General features: G+C 46.3%; 2 protein-coding genes across 2 annotated transcripts in view; one reads left to right on the top strand and one right to left on the bottom strand.

Annotated features, from left to right (window-relative positions):
* Positions 1 to 2,645: 2,645 nt before the first annotated feature.
* On the bottom strand, positions 2,646 to 6,767 carry SOWAHB (sosondowah ankyrin repeat domain family member B). The gene has a single exon (XM_046655612.1). The coding sequence runs from the start codon at positions 6,449 to 6,451 to the stop codon at positions 4,076 to 4,078; it is 2,376 nt and encodes a 791-aa protein (XP_046511568.1). The 5' UTR covers positions 6,452 to 6,767; the 3' UTR covers positions 2,646 to 4,075.
* Positions 6,768 to 6,881: 114 nt separating this feature from the next.
* LOC124236797 (uncharacterized) overlaps positions 6,882 to 19,080 on the top strand; it is a 37,683-nt gene continuing 25,484 nt past the window's right edge. Inside the window, exon 1 of the mRNA XM_046655748.1 lies at positions 6,882 to 7,018. Within this exon, the coding sequence (XP_046511704.1) occupies positions 6,882 to 7,018 (137 nt within the window). The remainder of the gene's footprint in view (positions 7,019 to 19,080) is intronic.

Below are 19,080 nucleotides of genomic sequence, written 5' to 3'. Positions count from 1 at the left end.
TCAACAGTTTCTAGTGTTTGCCTTTAATATTAAACTGTCATTTGTTAAATTATTTTATTGCCTACCACTGGTTGCTAGCAAACAAGCATTAACAATATCAAAGACAATAAATATTTTATTCATTTATTTATTTTTGCTGAGGAAGATTATCCCTGAGCTAACATCTGTTGCCAATCCTCCTTTTTTTTTTTTTCTCCCCAAAGCTCCAGTACATAGTTGAATATCCTAGTTGTAGGTACCTCTTCTTGTCCTTCTGTGTGGGACGCTGCCTCAGCATAGGTTGATGAGCGGTGCTAGGTCCGAGCCCAGGATCTGACAGGCGAACTCTGGGCCACTGAAACAGAGTGTACGAACTTAACCACTATGCCACCGGACTGGCCCCCTATATTTCTTGGCATATCATAAAAGATCCTTTTTTCAACCTAGCCTTAAATCATCTTTCTGACTCCATCTCTTCCCATGCCACTTTACTGCTGCCACATGGCAGTAGCTGTGTATCCCCCAGAGCCACAAGCAGCTAAGTATCTCTCCAGTGCAGCTGCAGCTTTGCTCATGCTCCTTCCTTCTTCTGGAATGTTCTTTCCTCCTTTCTCCACTTGGCCCTTTAAAGCCCATCTAACTTCCATTTTACTTTCCTGACTTCCCTGGTCAAGAAAGCGCCATGAGAGCAGGAGTCATGTACATTTCACTGAATGTTGAATATCCAGCATAAACGTAGAGCCTGGGACATAGAAAATGCTCCATAAATACCCCTTCTATATAGTCTCATAGTCTGATGCACACATCTACCCACTTACCTCACTGTGCTGGAATTGTTTTTCAGTGACCCCACCCTCTATGTCTTTATCACATAGTATATGTTCCATAAATAGCTGCCAAATTTAGATGAATTGAAAATACATTCCCTAATCTCCAGATATCTGAAGGTTTAAGGAAAAATAAAACATTCAAACAATTTGCTAAAATGGTATGTGGCAAATCAGAGCAGAAATAAATGAAACAGGGACTAAAAAATCAATAGAAAGGATCAATGAAACTAAGATCTGGTTCTCTGAGAAGATAAGCAAAATTGACAAACCCTTAGCCAGACTCATTACTCAAATAAATAAAATTAAAATGCCATGTGGCAAAAACTGTAAGTGGGGTGTGTGCACAGTATTATGAGAATTCTGATGAAGGAGCAATACGTCCTCCAGCTTGGAGGTATTTACCCAGGAATTTTCAAAGAGGCTGTGACATTTGAGCTGTCCCCTGAAAAATAAGAGAAGCTCACCAGGAAAACAACAAAAGGGATTCTAAGCTGAAGGGATTCAGCACCAGGACAGAAACTGAGAAGGTAGAGCCATTGGCACCCCGATGAGCTGGTGTGGCTTCACTGTAGGATTTGTGACAGGATGCTGGAAAAATGTGCTAAGCCTGGCAGCCTTCCTAGCCTGGACTTTAGGACATGAGCAAGAGGGTGACATGGTCAGATCTGTGTTTTACTCTGCTCTCAACACCCTCTTCTGCCCTGCCCCATCTCAACATACATGTTGACCACGTAAGAAAGTTGACCAGAGTCATAGGAGTGACATGTGGACAAAGGCCAGAGGGACTTGACAAATCCTCATGAAAACCAACTTCAGACCCATTCTAACCATTGATCAGCCAATCAGCTAACACCAATGCTATGTAAATCACACAAGGAAGCAGAGGTCAAGAATGTGGTAGAACCAACAAAGCTGGTTTCTTTGGAAAGCCAGCATCATTCACTTGAAGACTCCTGGCCTCCAGGAAGCCCTCCCTGGTTGTTTTAGCCCAAAAGAACATGTCCTGTGAAATCGTCTGGAGCACTTAATTTTGCACTTGTGACACTGAAAATTTTTTCCTGCATTGTGGTTGTTTTGTCCTCATTCCTGGTATCACCTTTTTTTCTCTTTGCCTCATTTTAAAAGCTCAGATCTAATATAATGCAGCTTTAAAAGACACCTTGGGAGAAAGACAGAGTATAAATCAATCAACAACAATCTCATTAGATTTTAAGTTTTAAGAGGGGAGAGATCATGTCCCACTGACCTTTATAAATGCCACAGCACTAAGCAAAACATATTTGTTGAATGAATTGATATAGTGATAATGATATGATAAAGTAAAAACATTCTTTGGCTTTTAAAAGGAGTTAATATTTTTGCAATTTTTTCCATTGAAAATCACCCATTTACTAGAGTATTTGTGTAGATGTTTATCTTTTATTCTTTTAAATTTTCATCTCTCCTAACCATGCCCCCACCGTCTGTGCTTGTTGCTCTTTTTTTCTTGATTTGACTTGCCAAAATTTCATCTTTTGTATAGGTCTTCTTGGTATTTTTGTTTTTTTGGGTTTTTTTTCTTCTGCTTTTTCTCCCCAAATCCCCCAGTACATAGTTGTATATTTTAGTTGTGGGTCCTTCTAGTTGTGGCATGTGGGAGGCCGCCTCAACATAGCCTGATGAGCAGTGCCATGTCCGCACCCAGGATCCGAACCAGCAAAACCCTGGGCCGCCGAAGCCGAGCGCGGGAGCTTAACCACTCGGCCATGGGGCCAGCCCCTGTATAGGTCTTTTTGTAAAAAATAATCCTTAGAATTATTTGTAATGCCTATTTTTTTTGTTTTGTTTTCTAATAGAACAGAGATATGTTTATTTCAACAAAATTACAAAGTAAAACCACAAAGAAATAAAAATCCTTGACGCTCACTGAGACACAATTTTGTAAAGAAGAAAGTTCACAGTAATCAGCCTAAGTACAATAAATTATAAAGATCTGTTGATATTTTAATGGAAGAAAATAACCAAGTGAAACACAAAAATCCTTTTAAAATACAGCATCATTGTCACAGCACATGAAAACATTTCCACAAAAAATGAACAATTTCCACTTGGATATTTTTCAGCCCTTTCTGAATTTACATTCTGAAATTCGATGTTCTACTGCAGTTTATAGACCAGCCATTCTCTCATTCCAGGGACCCACGAAGATTAGTCCCGTCCCAAGCAATTAAAAGAAGCACTTCCAGTTAGATATGTAGCACTTAAGGCTAAGATTTAATCTTAATTGGCAACACGTTTAGTGCAAACAAAATTATATTTAGCAGCTTAGAAAATTCCTGGTGGGGAGGCCTTCACCTCTTAACCCTTACTGCTTCCCCAGAGCAAAATCATTTCTCTCTTTTCACGAGTATGAACATTGATCATTCAAACCTATTGAAGACTACTCATGCTAATTCTGCTCTTTGTTACCCAGGGCATTTCCGTGAAAGATAGTTTCAGTCACCATGCAAATGAGCCACATAATTCTTACATTTGGACAAAGTTCCCCTTAGGGTGATTTTTAAAAAGCAGGGCCTGATTGTCAGTCATAACTGGATCTTACCCAATAGCTTCCCTGATGGTGAAGAAGAGACCCAGATGAGGCACTAATCATTTCACGCCTCAGCCACCATAGGTTGCTTTCAAAGGAAGACCCGAGGACAGGGCTAAATTAACTTCTACTCTCCAGTAAAAATTCTATTTCACTGATTTGAATGCCAGAAAAGAAAGAGAAAGAAATGAAGAGGAGCCATCTGATTTCAAACCTGGTGCTTTCCACTCTCAGCCAAGATTCATTCTCCAAATGAACAGAAGCCAGAGAGCTACTAGCCAGAGAGGATTTCACTTGAGCTCTGTCAATTCCTCGAATTGCCTCCCTTCTTGTTAGACATCTGTTCCCTCTCTAGCCAAGGTCTGGGATGGCTGCTTCAGAAAACAATGTGGCTTACTGTGCCCGGATCGTGGCGGCAAGGGGAGAGGAAGAACACCTGCTGGGTTTGAAGCACCTGTCTCTGTCTCTTGTCTAGGTTTCACCGGCCCAAGGACTAGAGCTGTCAGAAAGCTTGGATGACCTCTGAGGGCCGGGACGTGCTGACATAAAATCCAGGGAGGTAAACACTAGCTAGACATCTCACTCGACCTCTCCCCTTACCAACTCCTCAGTCATTTTTCTATTCCCCTTGAATTCTCTCACTGAAGAGCTCAAGGATGGGGGCGTGGTGGCTGCAGGTTGGAGAGAGGGGCCCACCTCAGTCACTGTACTCTTCCCTTTCCCTCGGAGTGGCGAATTTCTCATACTGGTTGGCCGATTTCCATTTGCTGTGCTGACTTTTGAGTAGCGCAGCTAAGGAAGTCTTTCGGGTGACATTTCTAGATATTTCCCTGCTCTTCGCCTTCCTGGTGGGGGAAGAGCTTCGGACTAAGGGATAGACAGGAAAAATGGGCTTGCCCCGAGGGGCTCCCAACAGCTGCCATATTTCCCCAGAGGTATTACTGGTCAGATACTGCCATGGCTTCTTCCCACTGCTGTCTCGGATATTCACCCTAGAAGCCAACCTTTCCACTAGCAGTTTGATGATTGCCTGGTGGCCGTGAATGGCTGCAAGGTGCAGAGGGGTATACCCACAACCGGATTTCACATTTACATCAAGAGCAATCCCTGCTTTCTGTGCACCCGAAACCAAGTCCTGAAGGGCCCTGAGGTCACCATGTTTGGCTATCCAGTGCAAGGCAGTGTACCCAGTCAAGAAGTCTTTGTGCAAAGCCAGCTGGGGGTCCTCCCAGAATAAAGTCAACACCTGAATCCAAGAGCCACTGGCAAGCTTCACAATCCATTCATGCTCCCTGGCATCTAGGGGAACCAGGGATGACTTGTGCTCAGAAGGTCTATGCGGGACCAAGGCTGCAGGTCCCTCCCCATCCGGGGCCCATGAGCTGTGTGGCCGACCCCGCTCAGCAAGAGCAACCTTAATATCTGCAGGTTTTAGCATGAGAGCGGCATCCACCCTTGGGCTGGACACGGCTCCTGCCTTGGAGGGCTTCCTGGACCGTGGCGGGCGCCGACTCCTTTTCAGCAAGTCCTCCTCAAGACACTCCTCATCCGAGGAGGACAATTTGGCTCTCCCTGCCCTGGAGCTCCTCCTGAGGGATCTCCTTATCTTGGGAGCTGGCCAAGGCAGAGGCTCTTGGGGATGGCCTGCAAGGCCATTGGCCCCTGTTGGGACCTGCTGAGAGGTGTGGCCAGCCTCTCTGTTTCTGAGGCCCTGAGGGCTCCTGCTGGGGTTGCCCTCCTTTGGAGAAAGGCCCCCGGCTGGATTCCTGAGCTTTCCCCAATCGGGGGTTCTCAGGGCAACCTGCAGCCCCTCTTCAGAACCTCCAGGGGACTCTTTGGGCCCAGCGCTGCTCTCCTCACTGCTGTGGCTCTCCTGGTCCACAAAGCCATCCAGATCTTGGAGGGACAGCTGACAACGAATGCTGCGAAAGATTGTCAACGGGGAGTTCCTGGGCCAGGATTCCGCGGCAGCAGGAAAGAGAGAAGGCGAGGAAAGAGGGGGCTCCGGCGGCGCTGAATTAGGTTCCGGGACCCACAAGCCCAGCTCCGAGGTTAGCTGAGGGAAGTTGTCCGGCAGCACCGACCAGGCTCGGATGGGGCCCTGATTCCGGGCTTCTGGAATCTGGGGGTGTCTGGCCACCCACTCTCGAGTGCGCTGCTGCTGCTGCTGCAGGGTCGAATAACGCAGAGAGCTCGGCGTCCCCAGCTCCGGCGGGTCTTCGGGGGGAGTGAGGCGGGACGGGGGAGCAGACGGGGACGCCCCGCTGGCGGCAGCCTCGACGGCTGCAGCAGGCGAGCGGGGCGCTGCGGGCACCCGCGCGGGCTCAGCAGGCACGCCCTCCCGCCGCTGCCTGGGAGCCCCGCGGTCAGCCTGGGCAGGCGGAGCCCGCGCCGGCTTCTCCCGGGCGGCGGCGGGGTCCGAGGGGGCGCCAGGCAGCGGCTCGCCCGGCAGTCCCTCCAGGCCGTTCTGGAGGCATTCCCAGCAGCAGCGGCCCTGCGTCTCCACAGCCGCGCACCTCGCGCCGGCCTGGGTCACTGTCGCCGCCGCCGCGGGCACTGGCGCGCTGGGGCCGGGGCTGCTCCTCCGCCCGCCGCCTCCCCGGGACGCCTCCCGGGCGCCGCTGGCCGGGAGTCCATCGCAACCTGCGGCCGCGGCCGGGGCTGCGGCACCTGCTGGCTCCTCCTCCGGTTCCTTCTCTCGCCGCCGCCGCCTGGGCTGCTGCGGCGGCGGCTCCCCCCGGCGCGCGCCTTGCGGGGAGCAGGGCGCCGCTCCCCCTGCAGGGGCGGCGGCTGCGGGCGGGTCGCGGGGTCGCTGCAGTCCCTCCTCCCCCAAAAGGTCCCTGTACCTCCTCTTGAGCACGACGTACTTGGTGCCGTCGGGGTCCTGGCGCACTGCGGCGACTGAGTTGACGAAGCCCTTGAAGAGCTCGCGGCGGCGCTGCTGCTGGCCGGGGGGCGCGTTGGGGTCTCGGAGGAAGCTCTTGAAGTGGCTCAGCAAGGCGGCGTTGGTTACTCGGCCCCCGGCCTGACACAGAAAGTCCAGTAGTGCCTCCTGGCTCAACTCTCGGGCCATCGCTGCCTTGTCGTCCCCGCCCCCGGGGTGTCTGCCCCCGGGGTGTCTGCGTCTCGCCCTCCCTGCGCTCTCGCCGGCCAGCAGAAACCCTGGCCTGGTGTGTGTCACCTGCGCCCGAGGCGGAGCCACCCGCCTCCATCAGCCGCAGAAGCCAGCGCTGCTTGCAGCCCCCGATCGCACCGAGAGGGCCGCGGGACCCCGGGCAGACGCCCCGGGCTGAGTCCCTGCGCACAGCCGGGGTGGGAAAGGGCGGCTCCCAAGCCGCCCCTGCGCGACGCGGGCCTCTAGCAGCTAGTCCCGGCCGCGAAAGTTCCCGGGATAGGTCGGAGTCGGTTTCACCTGCGCCCTGGCGACGCCTCCTCCCTGGCTCTGGGGGAAGGGCCCGGCCCGCCTCCTCCTGTCCCTCCGCCCTCTGAGGTCTCCCCCACCCATGCCACCCATCCCAGATGAGTCAGGCTGGTCTGAGCCACAGAGAGCGTCTGTAGGTGAGGTTGCGGGCAAGCGGGAGGCGGCAGCGAACGCTCTGCAGCACGCGCGGCCGCTCCTGGCCGGGGAAACGGAAGGCAGGTAGGCGATCGGCCCGCTTCTTTGGGTCTCGGCCACATAGGAAGCGAAAGCAATAGAAGATCTGCTCCTGCCCTTTCCTTTCGCTGCTTAAGTTGTGGCTGAAGTGGATAGGTGGAGAAGAAAGTGCAAATTAACCGGCATCCTGCGGTCTCTCCAAAAGATGCCTTTATTAACGCTGTGGGGTAGTAATTTCAGATCCCCTGAGGTGGTATTGAGGTCGGGGAAACTCATTCTGCATCCAAAACAAGCCTCTCTTGATCTGAAGATCCTGCCAGGGCGGCTCCTCCTGCACCGACTCCCAGGGGTGCAAACACACCGAATTCTGTCCAGAAAAAGAAATCTCTCTGAAGGTTGCAGGTTGGTTCCGGCCTTTTTCCTTCCTAACAGTCTCATGCTAGGGTGCAGGAAAAATCAGAGTTTGATATTTGTTCAGTTCAGGTATTTCGTGCCTAGTGTTACTTTGTTCTTATTTACTCTAAAATTTGTGAAGAGATTTGTACAGTCTCTTCTGTGTAGGCTAAGTGGTGAAGTTGTCTTTTCTCTCCGAATGTAAGGTTTCCTCCACACGTTAAAATGGTGAGCATATTCCAGGCTGGCCTGCTCTGACCACACTGCTCCGACCGTTAGAATGGCCGCGGGTCGCTCATTCTCTCCTGAGGGGCTGAGAGCTTCCTAATTCCCAGTCCAGTTGCAGCCTGGAGTTGTCTTTTTCACCTGCCTTCTGAACGGCAGAATCACAGCACATTTTTGACAGCTGCCTTCCCCCTTCATCTCATCTGTCCACGCATTGATCCTGCCCTTTCTTTAATAATTCTCTGGTCTTTGAGTTGAGATCCTGTTTCCTTATCAGTCCTTTTTCCTTCCCCAAGATACTTTTCATTGGTTTATCTATTTGTCTATCTGGCTCCAGGCCCTCCCCCATTCCTTTCTTTAGCTGTCTTCTTTCAGTTGTGAGGTGATTGTTTAGCCCAAACTGTGACAAAATAGGCCTAGTTTTTGAAAGCCTCTGTCAGCTATATTTCCTATTATAAAGTCTCTATTTTCTCCTGTCCTGTCATCTGCCCTCTCCTTTCCTGTCTTCCCCGCATCTTTCCACTTTTTCTTTTTTTTCTTTACTATTTCTGGTTGTTTCATGAGTTCCTGTCCTTTTTGCAATGAGAGGGTATTGAAAGTATGTTGGCCCTACAGTTGTCAGCATGTTTTGGCATGGACCAATCTTAGCGACTGCCACATAGGCCACATTAGCTGAGCTTTATTTTAAATCCCCCACATACCCTGGTACTTTTCCATAAATGATTCAGAATCCTTGGCTTTAAATGATCTAGGTCAGAAAGAAGAACTGGGAAACATTTTTGTCTATTTTTGGCATTTTCTAGAATCCAACCCCACCACTGGGATGAGAGGGGATAATGGCTTCCACAGAGATCTCTAAATTAACTTCAAGCCTTTAGGGTAGTTACTAAAATAAAGGTTTTGTGTTAAACTAAAGCTTCTTTTTGTGTTTATTTCCTGGTGTTGAGTCTTGGTGGCTCTGAGAGGTGTGTCCACACCTAGGGCAGGAGGGAGTTCAAATGGGAAACTCAAGTGGGCGTTTTAGAGAAGGAAGTGGAAAGAATCCCCCTTCGGTACTTTTCAAAACTCCTGGTTACAAAATAGAGGACTTGCGGCAAGAGGGCGTGATGATATAGATGGAGGTTTGGACTTGGAGCACTGAAAAGGACTAAGGAGAAAGGAAACCGTCATCAAGGCTGTGCTTGTTGAAATCGGATTGTCTTTGAGGGTTGAGGCTGGAATTAGTAGGTCTGGAGGACTAGAAACCAAGGAAACAGAAGAAAAAATCCAATTGCTTTAGATTTCAGGGGGTGCAGGTAGTTATCTAGAGCTTCTGGCCTCCTTTTTCTAGCACTTGTCCCAGGTTAAGAGGACAGTTAATTAGAATGCTCTTCGCCTGGACTCAGGGAGCATTTGGCCTCCTTCCTTGTGCACAGTTCCTTGTTTACAAAAATATTTATGGACCTCCTGTGTTGCCCTGGCACTAGTGGAAATGGGTATAAAGAAGATGGCATGCTCGAGAACTCACTATTTATTGGGGGCAACAGACAAGAGAAATGGCTTGAAACCGTGTGTTAAGTGATTGAACCAAGAAGTGCACAGATGCTGGGGAAGTTGATGGGTGGTACACGAAGGAAGAGCGCAGGCTCACCTTGGGGGATTGGGACAATTCTCCAGTAAGATGCGACTTTGAGTAGAGGAGCTGAGGAAGAGTTAGAGGAGAAAAGCACCCTCTGGCTCAGCATAGCGCATTTGGGGAACTAACTGTAAATCTAGTTGTCTTTAAGGAAGAAGATGGGTGGGGATGTGCTGGAAATGAGATTGCAAAAGTAGCAGGGAGTCAGAAGATGAAGGGCCTGGAGCAGGGAAGGGAGTGGAGAGGGGAGCCTTTGAAGGACTTTTGGGAGGGTAGTGACCTGACCACATTTGTACTTTGGAAAGATCATCCTAGAGGTAAGTGCTGGCTTGTAATCCTGAACCACGTTAATGAGTAGAAAGAGCGCATTGCAGAACAATGGTGTATTAAACCAAAGCTGAGACACCACTGATTGTAGGATACATTTAGGTTTCAGAAGTGTTAAAATGTGAAAAAAAAAGTGCCTCTTAAAGTAGAAGAAATACGTCATGTTTAATAAGATCCTACTTTTAGAAAAAAAAGTGTGTTTGTGTGCTTGGGAGTAAAATTTGTGGACTGGGTCAGGGGTGGCTTTAACTTCTACTTTTTAGTTTTATAAACTCTTTGGCTATTTTACAATGAGAGTATATTACTTTTTAGTTTGAAAAGGACGCTAAAGAAAAGCAGACATAAATGAGTAACAATGGCAAAGAAAAAATATCAAATCTTTAGGTGGAGTGGGGAGATGAAGCCGCCAGCAGGGAGAACAGTCCAGAAGGGGTGAGATGATCCAGAAAAGGGATGCAAAAAGTCTGAGTTCAGCAGTGTCAGAAAAGGGAGATGAACAGATGTACTGAAGAGATATTTAGTGGGCAAATTAGACTGGGTTTGGAGCCAGAGGAGCGTGGGGTGAGGATCAAGCTTGGCTTCTCTCAAGCATCTAGCCTGAGTCACCGGATGGATTGTTGTTACCATCCTCATGGACAGAAAATATAGAATAAAAGGTCAGTGTTGGAAATGGGAAAGATGATAAATTCAGTCTGGGCCATATTAAATATGAGGTGCCTATGGGCCATAAAAACAGAAATATCTAGAAGGCAATATAGGTTTGAGGCTCCAAGAATGTGTGACATTAGCATATATAAATGATCATTTACGCCACTGGCAATGATAAAATTGCTTAGAAAGAGATATACAGGGGCTGGCCTTGTGGCTTATTGGTTAAGTTTGGCACGCTCTGCTTCGGTGGCCCAAGTTCAGTACCCGGGTGTGGACCTACACCGCTCGTTTGCAGCTATACTGTGGCAGTGACCCACATGCAAAATAGAAGAAGATTGGCGCAGATGTTAGCTCAGGGTGAATCTTCCTCAAAAACAACAACAACAAAAAGATATACAGGCAGTGGGAAGGGAAGGGGTAGAGGGTGGGTCCACATTTACCAAAGAGAAAGAGGAAAAGAAACCTGTTAGGGAGACTTAGAAGGAGTGGCCGGAGCGGGAAGAGGAGCACCGCTGAGTGGGTATCACAGAAGCACAGAGGCAGAAGGAGGAACAACTTTCTAGAAATGATGCCAAGTTAGATGAGAAGTGACATATGACCATAGCCTTTGAGGTCACTGGGGCCTGGTCTGGAGCTGTGTCAGAAGAGTGGTGGGGACAGAAGTCAGGTTACAGAGGGGTGAGGAATGAGTGGCGTTAGAATAGGGTGAGAAAGACTGGACCATGGAAGGAAAAAGAAGAGAGAATTCTAGATAAGGAGAGTATCAGATCGTGTAACCTAAGATTTTTTTTTTTTTTTTTTTTTTTAGTAGTTGTTAGAAGAGATATGATCTTGTCTATGTGCTGAGGGAAAAAAGCCAGGAAAGGATAAGTTGAAGACCTAGAGGAGAGAGTAAATAATTGATGAAACAGGGCTTGGCAGTGTGTCTGGAGTCCAGAGTTCAGGGAGAGAGATTCCCAGGGATGGGACAGGGGAGAGCCACCCTTCCCATTGAGAACAGAAAGAAGAAAAGTGGCTACTGCATTAATTAGGGGCCTAAGAGGTCAGGAGAAAAGGTTTGAGGAAGCTTTGGTGGGGTTGAAAAGCAGGTACAATGGGAGTGAGTGAATATAGAGCTAGAAAGTTAGGATATTGGGAGCAGAACATCACATATTCTTTAGTCCTGGGGCTTAAGATTCCCAAAGTGGAGTGGTTTGGAGGTGATGACAAGATTCAGAGTGTGACCATGTGACTGAAGCACAGTGGAAGTGAAAGGCGTTGGGGGAGATAACATCATGGAACTGTGAGAGGGGGTGTTGAATGACTCTTACACAAGGATACTCAAGTCATCTGGGTTGGGAAGGAACCAAGAATCATCTACGTAAATCCTTAGTATTGTGGCATGAGTAACACAGATGGCATTTTGCCAGGAGTTTCTGCTCTGCTCCTCATCAACAGATACGCTCAGCAAACAGTATAATCTAGTGACTTACACACGTGTGACACATTCCAGATCACTCTCCTTTATCTGATCCTCAGAACAAGTATGGGAAGTGTAGAAAACAGAGATCATTACCTTGCAGAAAGTAGCTCTCCTTGCTGTTAATATGTACGTATTTCTTGCAGGATGTATCTGATGTGCTTATTCTTTGCCCTTGGTGCAAACTTCTAGTGTGGATGTAGAGTGCCATCTTCACCTAAGAAGGTGAAACTGCCCCATGTCAATCATTCAGGTAGGTGAGTCCATCTCCAGGTGGACCATAGAAAGGCAGGAGAGAAAACCAGGGTGCTCCCCCACTCTCTCTTTCTGCCTCCTCCTCCTTCTTGTCTCGATGTCTCTCTCTCTCTCTCTCACTCACTCAGGTTTGGATGTCTACGAGTCTGGGTACTCCTCAGGGCACACTGAAGTAGCTGTGTTGAAGTGCTGAATGCTGAAGTTGAGGGCTCTAGTTTACGAGCCAGATAATCTAAGGATAAAGGTCTCTCCACATTCATTTCTCTTCTGTCCTGAGCCTTTATTTATTTATTTGTTTGTCAGTATTTATTGAGGGCCTACCATGTGTGTGCACTTTTCTGAGGCTGGGAACACAGTGGTAAATGGAACAGACAAAATCTCTTTTTTCAGGAAACTTACATTCCAGTGGGGAAGAGATAGACAATAACCATAAAAGTAAACAAGACAATATCACTCATGATAAGCGATCAAATACAAAAGGTGACTGATAGGATGGAAACTGAGTGAAGAGCTACCCCAGCAAGGATGGACAGGGAAGGCCTCTCAGAAGAGAGCAGTAAGTGGAGACCTCAATTCTAAGGAGGAGACAGCCATGTGAAGACAGAGGAGAGGGAGCAGGATGGGGAAGCATTCCAGATAGAGGGAATAGCTAACGTTGCATCAGAAATGAGCATGGTGTGTTTGAGGAATAGTAAGAAAACCCGGGGCTAAGCTGGCACGTAGGTGAGAAAAGGAAGTGTGGAGTGAGAAGTCAAAACAGTGAGCAGGGTCTGGATCTCGTAAGGCCTGATGGGGTTTGGGTTTTAATCTAAGTGCGATGGGAAGCCATTGGAGGATTATAGTCAAGAGAGTAACATGTGATTTATGTAGTAAAGAGATCATCTGGCTGCTGTGTATAATAAATTGTAGGGGATGGCGAAGTAGAAGCAGAAAATCTGATTGGGAGACTACCATAGAGGGCCAGGTAAGAGACGGTGGCAGCTGGATCAGCAAGGTATCAGGTGTAGAGAAGGACCGAGATTTGGAAAATGTTCTGGAGGTAGAACCTAGAGAATGTGCTGGTGGGTGGAAATAAATTTACCAAGATTGGGAATATTGAGGTAAGATCTGGTTTGGGGCTAGAAAGTCAAGTGTGCCCTTTTAGAGAGATTAAGTTTGAGATGACCATTCGACATCTAAGTAGTGATCTAGAGTAGGCAATTGGACATATAAGTCTGGAGCTCAGAGGTGAAGTCAGAGCCAGAGAGAGAAATTTGAGAGTCTTGGGCACTGAGATGGTATTTTAAAGCTACGGGATTAGATGAATTTATCTATGGGGTGAATCTAGAAAGAGAAGAGAGTTCCATGACCAGCCCCAACATTCAGGGTCCCACCTTTAGCAGTGTCTTGCTTAAATATTATAACCTGTCTCAGCCATACTATGGCAATGAGAGGAATTGTAAAATCCACGTCTTGTCCCCCTAAGGCCAGTCTGCTGGTTGTGGCTGCAGCAGACACTAGTGTGAGAGACACCCCAAGAGTAAGGTTAATTTCAGGGTCTGGGGTAAGGTCCAGCTACCCTCCTCAAGTGGGAAGCCTCCCTCTATTGCCAGCCTGACAAGGTACAGGTTTAAACTTGTTAAAGGAGTCAGCAGATTTTCCATGCATATCCTGATTTTCTATATGGGAAACCCATGTTCCAGAGTTCAGTGTCTTGTGGAAATGATGCTCCAAGCAAGTTGACTTCAAATCTAGCATTTTGCGCTAGCGTTTTGCATCTTTCCTCAACTCTATGGAGTATTTGACCCAGTTGACCTTTTTCTCCCTTTGAACTCTCCCTCTTAGCTTATACAGCTATTGCTCTTTTCTAGGTTTTCTTCCTCCCTGACGCACCTCCGAGTCTTCCTTCCTAGCTCTTCCTTCCATTTCTTCTTTCCACATTCTCTGGGTTCTACCTGAGTAACTTTGTCTATTTTCCCGGCAAACCCTGGGCCTCCGAAGCGGAACGTGTGAACTTAACCGCTGGGCTACTGGGCTGGCTCCCCACCACCTATATTCTTATGATTCTCAAATCTATATGTTAAGCCCACATAGAAAAAGCACAGACTTTCGATTAATCTGGTCTTGGCTCTGCCCCTAAGTATCTCTTTAAAGTTGGCCAATTTGCAAACCCTCTGGGCCTCGGTTTCTTCATTTGTACAGTGAGGGAATTACACTCAATGATTCTGAAGTTCCTTCCACTGCTCACATTCTGAGTCTTATCTTGATGCTACTTCTCATAATCTTAGTAGCAATAATGACATTCGTTGCATACCCTGTGCCAGACGTTGAGCCAAGTACTTTACACAGACTAATATATTCAATTCTCTTAACAAATTCCTGTGAGGTAGGTGCTGTTATTATCCTTATTTTATAGTTGAGGAAATCAAGATCCAGATAAGGTAATTTCCTATAACTGTACGTGGCAGAGCCAGGATTCAAACTCAGACAGTTTTAGTCTGGAGTCAGCGTCGTTGAGCCCCTGCTCTGCTTACTGTTTCCCTTCAGAGCCCCGATCCTTGTGCTGCTTTCTCACCTTAGCCCCACATCACTGCCTCCCCTGGAGCCTTACTGCGTCTGTTACCCTCTCCCTTGCATCTTCATCCTCTTCCTCGCTTTGTCTCTACTGGCTCTTTTCCTTGCTGAAACAAAACGAAAAGGAGCACCTTTTTCCTTCAGTCACTGCCTTAGCTCATCCTCATCATTCCTGCCTGTGCCACCTCCTCCCTGAAGCTTTTCCTGACCATCTTGGATCTATCACTTTCCTGCCTCCAGGCACCTCCAGGCACTTCTATTTGAGGAAAGTTATGTTTGAGATACCTGATAGACATTTAAGTAGAGATGGCAAGTGGGCGATTGGATATACAATTCTGGAGCTTAACTTTCACAGCACCTAACATTCAACTATTAGAAATAACTTATGGACGTGTACATTTTTGTGTGGCCCTCTCAACTAGAACACAGGCTCCAGGAGGGCCAGGGCTGTGTCCTGTTCACCCCTAGCAAAGAATTAGCTGTGGAGAGGACTCAGAACAATGAGGTGTGTTAATTTACTGGGGCTGCTGTAATGCATTATCACAATCTGTGTGGCTTAAAATAACAGAAATGTATTCTCTCACAGTTCAGGAGCCTACATATTGGAAATCAAGGTGTTGACGGGGCCGCACTCCCTCTGGAGACTCTAAGAGATAATCCTTCTTTTCCTCTCCCAGTTCCTGGTAACTGTCTGCCTTCCTGGCTTCCTTGGCTTGTGGCCACATCACTCCCATCTCTGGCTCCGTCTTCACATGGCTTTCTCTTCTTCTGTAGCTTCTCCTCTTCTGTCTCTTACAAGGACATTGTCATTGGATTTACGGTGCTCTCGGATAATCCAAGATGATCTGATTATCAGATTCTTAATTTAGTTACATCTGCAAATCTTTACCTTTTTACGAATAAAGTAACATTCACAGGTTCCAGGGATTTGGGCGTGACGTATCTTTTGGGGAGGCCACCATTCAACCCACTACACAAGGAAACAGGAGGCAGTTCAGGAATGTCTTTCTCCAACCCCTCCCCTCCTCATCCCTTTATTCTGGCTAACAAATTTCCTTTAAGATTCAGCTCAGTGGTCACCCAATCAAGGGAGCCACATCCCCAACCCCCGTATAAGCCCCACCTGTAATGACAATAGCTATGCCATATTCAGTGCTGTTTTAAGGGCTTTATGTGTATGAACTCACTTAATTCTTGCTGCAACCTTATGGGATGGTCTCTATCACTAACTTTATTTTACTGAATGCTAATAGTCTGTTTAGTTCTCTCTCTTCCCCAGTAGACTTCCCCAGGGCAACAATCAAGACTTCCTCACCTCTCTGTCCCAAACACACACCACGGCACATCTAGGCTCTCTATAAAGGCTGGTGGGCTGAAAAATGACTGAACAAGAGGTAGGTTGATACTACGCTGGGGAGGGTTTAGAGTGTCAAAGTAAGACATTTGGATTTTATCTTTTAGATCACAGGTGGCCCACAGAGATTTAAAGCTGAGAAGTGATAGGATAGACCCCGCCTTTAAGTGTATCCTCTCCTTGGGAGATATCTCATCAAATATTGTGTTAATTAACACCTCTAAATATGTAGCTCCACCCGGGCCTTCCTTCTGAGCTCTCTCTCACATTGCCAGCTTCTTGCTGGGTCTCTTGAGGCCCAAATTCAGCATATCTCAGCCAGCCCTCTTTATCTTTCTCTTCCCCAAAGTCACTTTTCCTGTATTATCCAGCTCACAGCCATCCAAACTAGACAACTTGAATTAATCCCAAACACTTCCCTCACCCCACTGCCAGTTAACCGTCAAGTCCTGTCAACTCCATCTTCTGAACTTTATCTCACATGCACTTCCTTGGTCCCCGCTATGTTTCAGGCTCTTGCATCTTTCACCTGGACTATGGCACTAGCCTTCTTACCCATCTCCCTGCCTCTAGTCTTTCCTCTCCAACTCCAGTCCATCCTCTACCCTGCTGCTCATCTTCTAAGCCTAAACACCCGATCTGATCATGTCATGCTCTTGTTAAGACAATAACAAACAAAGCTCAAGACAACTCTGCAATGGTTCTTCCCTGCTTCTAAGATCAAGATCTTCAAAATCTAACTACAAAGATCTACCTTTCCTCCATATTCATTCACTCAGCACATGCGTCATCGAATGGCTACTAGGTATCTGATACTGCACTCATTGCATTAATATTTGAGTGAGGGAGATGCCCCACACATTTCTGGGTGGACATAGGTGTTCTCAGTCGGACTGCCTCATGTCACAGGTAGTAAGGGAAGTACCGTAAGGGGAGACACTACAAGTGGAAGAGGCTGGTAGTGGTATCCTGACCTGTTTGCTTTCAGGATATACTGTGACTTTATTGCTATTTGTATGTCTGTTAAGTGGATTTACAGACTCTATTATCTAGCTTTAAATTAATATTCACCAAGAAGGCAAATGATTTAAACTAATTCTCACAAACTATGAATTAAAGATAATACTTAACTTTAAGCCCAAGGAGCTGAGGCTACACTTACTATGAGCCCTCAGCAGCATTAGACTTATAACAGTAACCATGTAACCACATCAGACAAGAATTGACCCCCACATTTAAAATTATGGAAAAGAACATTTGAAATAGAGATTTACACCCTCCATCTTTAACGATGACCTCCTCCTTAAGTGTACATTGGGGCTTGAGATATTAGCTGGTGATAATGTAAAGAGGCATAATGATCAGCAAGATCTTTGTGTATGTGTGTGTATGTGCAACATAGAAGTAGAGTCTGATGTGACTATAATTTGTGTGCTCGTAGAGGAATGGTTCATAAGCATTCCCAAGTAGAGCATCATGCTTTTATTAGCTCTCACAAGCTTTCCTAATATCTCTCTCCTGGAGAAAGGAAAGCACCCAGACAAGCATAAATAAATCACTCAGTTTCATATTGTTAGACATTACAAAGTTAGAGAACAAATTAACAAGCTTTCAGTTCTAACTATTTTTAAACTACTTAATGCTTATCATGTTCATGATTAGCAGTGTCTTTACAATTGCTTATTTTTTCCTTATAATTTCTATTTATGTTTGCTTTTACAGTGTACATTAGTATAGTAGTACATGCATATACTTTTAAACAAATAAACTTCCCTGGGCAACTTGTTACTCCCTAACCCTGTTCTATTTTTTTCTGCAGCTTTATGCATTTGTTATTCTTTTTCTCAGTCTGGTTTCTTTCATCTTCCATTTGGCAGAATCCTAATGATTGTTCAAGCCTTTTCCAACATCCAGAGACACAAATAATCACTTTCCTCTCTCTTCCTTTAGAATATCCCTCTATTATGTACATCTCACCTTGAGTTACACTTGTCTTGTTAGTGTCTCCTCTGGTGGATTGTGAGTTTCCAGAGGGTAAGGATCATTCTTTTTTTTTCTTTTCTTTTGGTGAGTAAGATTGGCCCTGAGCTAACATCTATGCCAATCTTCTATTTTGTATGTGGGATGCCACCACAGCATGGCTTGATGAGTGGTATATAGGTCCATGCCTGGCATCTGAACCTGTGAATCCTGGGCCACCTGAAGCAGAGTGCACAAACCTAACCACTACACCACTGGGCCGGCCCCAAGGATCATTTTTAATCATCGTCTTTTCCCTAATGCCATGCAGTTGCAAGTAGTGGGTGTTGCAAGAGTTAATTGAATTCAATCATCTCATAAAATTCAGTGTCCTAAATTTCAAACAAATATAAGATATATAGAAACACATGAGATAATATGAGATATAAAGAAACAAGAAACAGAGGGCTATGGATTGAAAGCAAGAGCCTTACTTTCACATACGGCATTTTATAAGAATGGTTCTCAAGGTAAGGACTGTAGGTCCTCCTGACAGATAGTAAATTTAACAAATGCACGTCTTTATTCATTACATGTGAAGGTTGTGTAATTCCATGCAGCAGCCTTTTGCATGCAGCTAAGGGCTACTTAGTAATCTATTGAATGAGTTATTAAAATTTGATATTTATATACTACAATTGGCACATATCTAACGAGTGCTGAGGATTCTAATTTAGCACTCTACGAAAAAGTCTGGCAGCCTCAAAAATGCTTGGCAAATGCACATATGCAGATACTTGGATTTCTCCCAAATTTCAAAAGGCCAGCTTCTTAGCGTGCATCATCACTATAATATTGAGGTAGCTGAGGCTCTGATTACAGTTCTTCTTGCTTATTAATTGTATATTACTCTTAGTTTAGTTTTTTCACTATCAGTTTGTTCTGGTGTCATTAATTTGTTGGTGTCTCAGCAGGATAGTTTCAGACATGCGCTCTGGAGGCAGAGTGACTTGTGTATAAAAGCTGTATGAACTTGGGTAAGTTATTTAATTTTTCTGAGCCTCAGTTTTCCCACCTCAAAAGGGGGGGGGGCGAGCGGGTGGTGGGAGTACTTCTCTCGTTGGTTTGATATGGGGAATCATTGAGTTAATGTATGTAAAGTGTTTTCACAGGATCATACTTGGCACATGGAGTAGATGCTTGGCACATGGTACATGATTTTATTAGTTAGGATTTGGTTCAGCTAAGAGTAAGAGAAAACTAAAATAACAGTGACTTATTAAAATAGGCGTTTATTTCTTCCCACATAACCATGG

Source organism: Equus quagga, chromosome 3 (genome assembly GCF_021613505.1).
Source record: "Equus quagga isolate Etosha38 chromosome 3, UCLA_HA_Equagga_1.0, whole genome shotgun sequence".
Classification (NCBI taxonomy): domain Eukaryota; kingdom Metazoa; phylum Chordata; class Mammalia; order Perissodactyla; family Equidae; genus Equus; species Equus quagga.
Note: the sequence above shows the minus strand (reverse complement) of the source record. Positions and strands in the feature narration are given on the sequence as shown.

Coding starts and splice junctions, on each gene's coding strand:
- SOWAHB (XM_046655612.1), bottom strand. CDS start 6,451: ATGGCCCGAGAGTTGAGCCAGGAGGCACTACTGGACTTTCTGTGTCAG.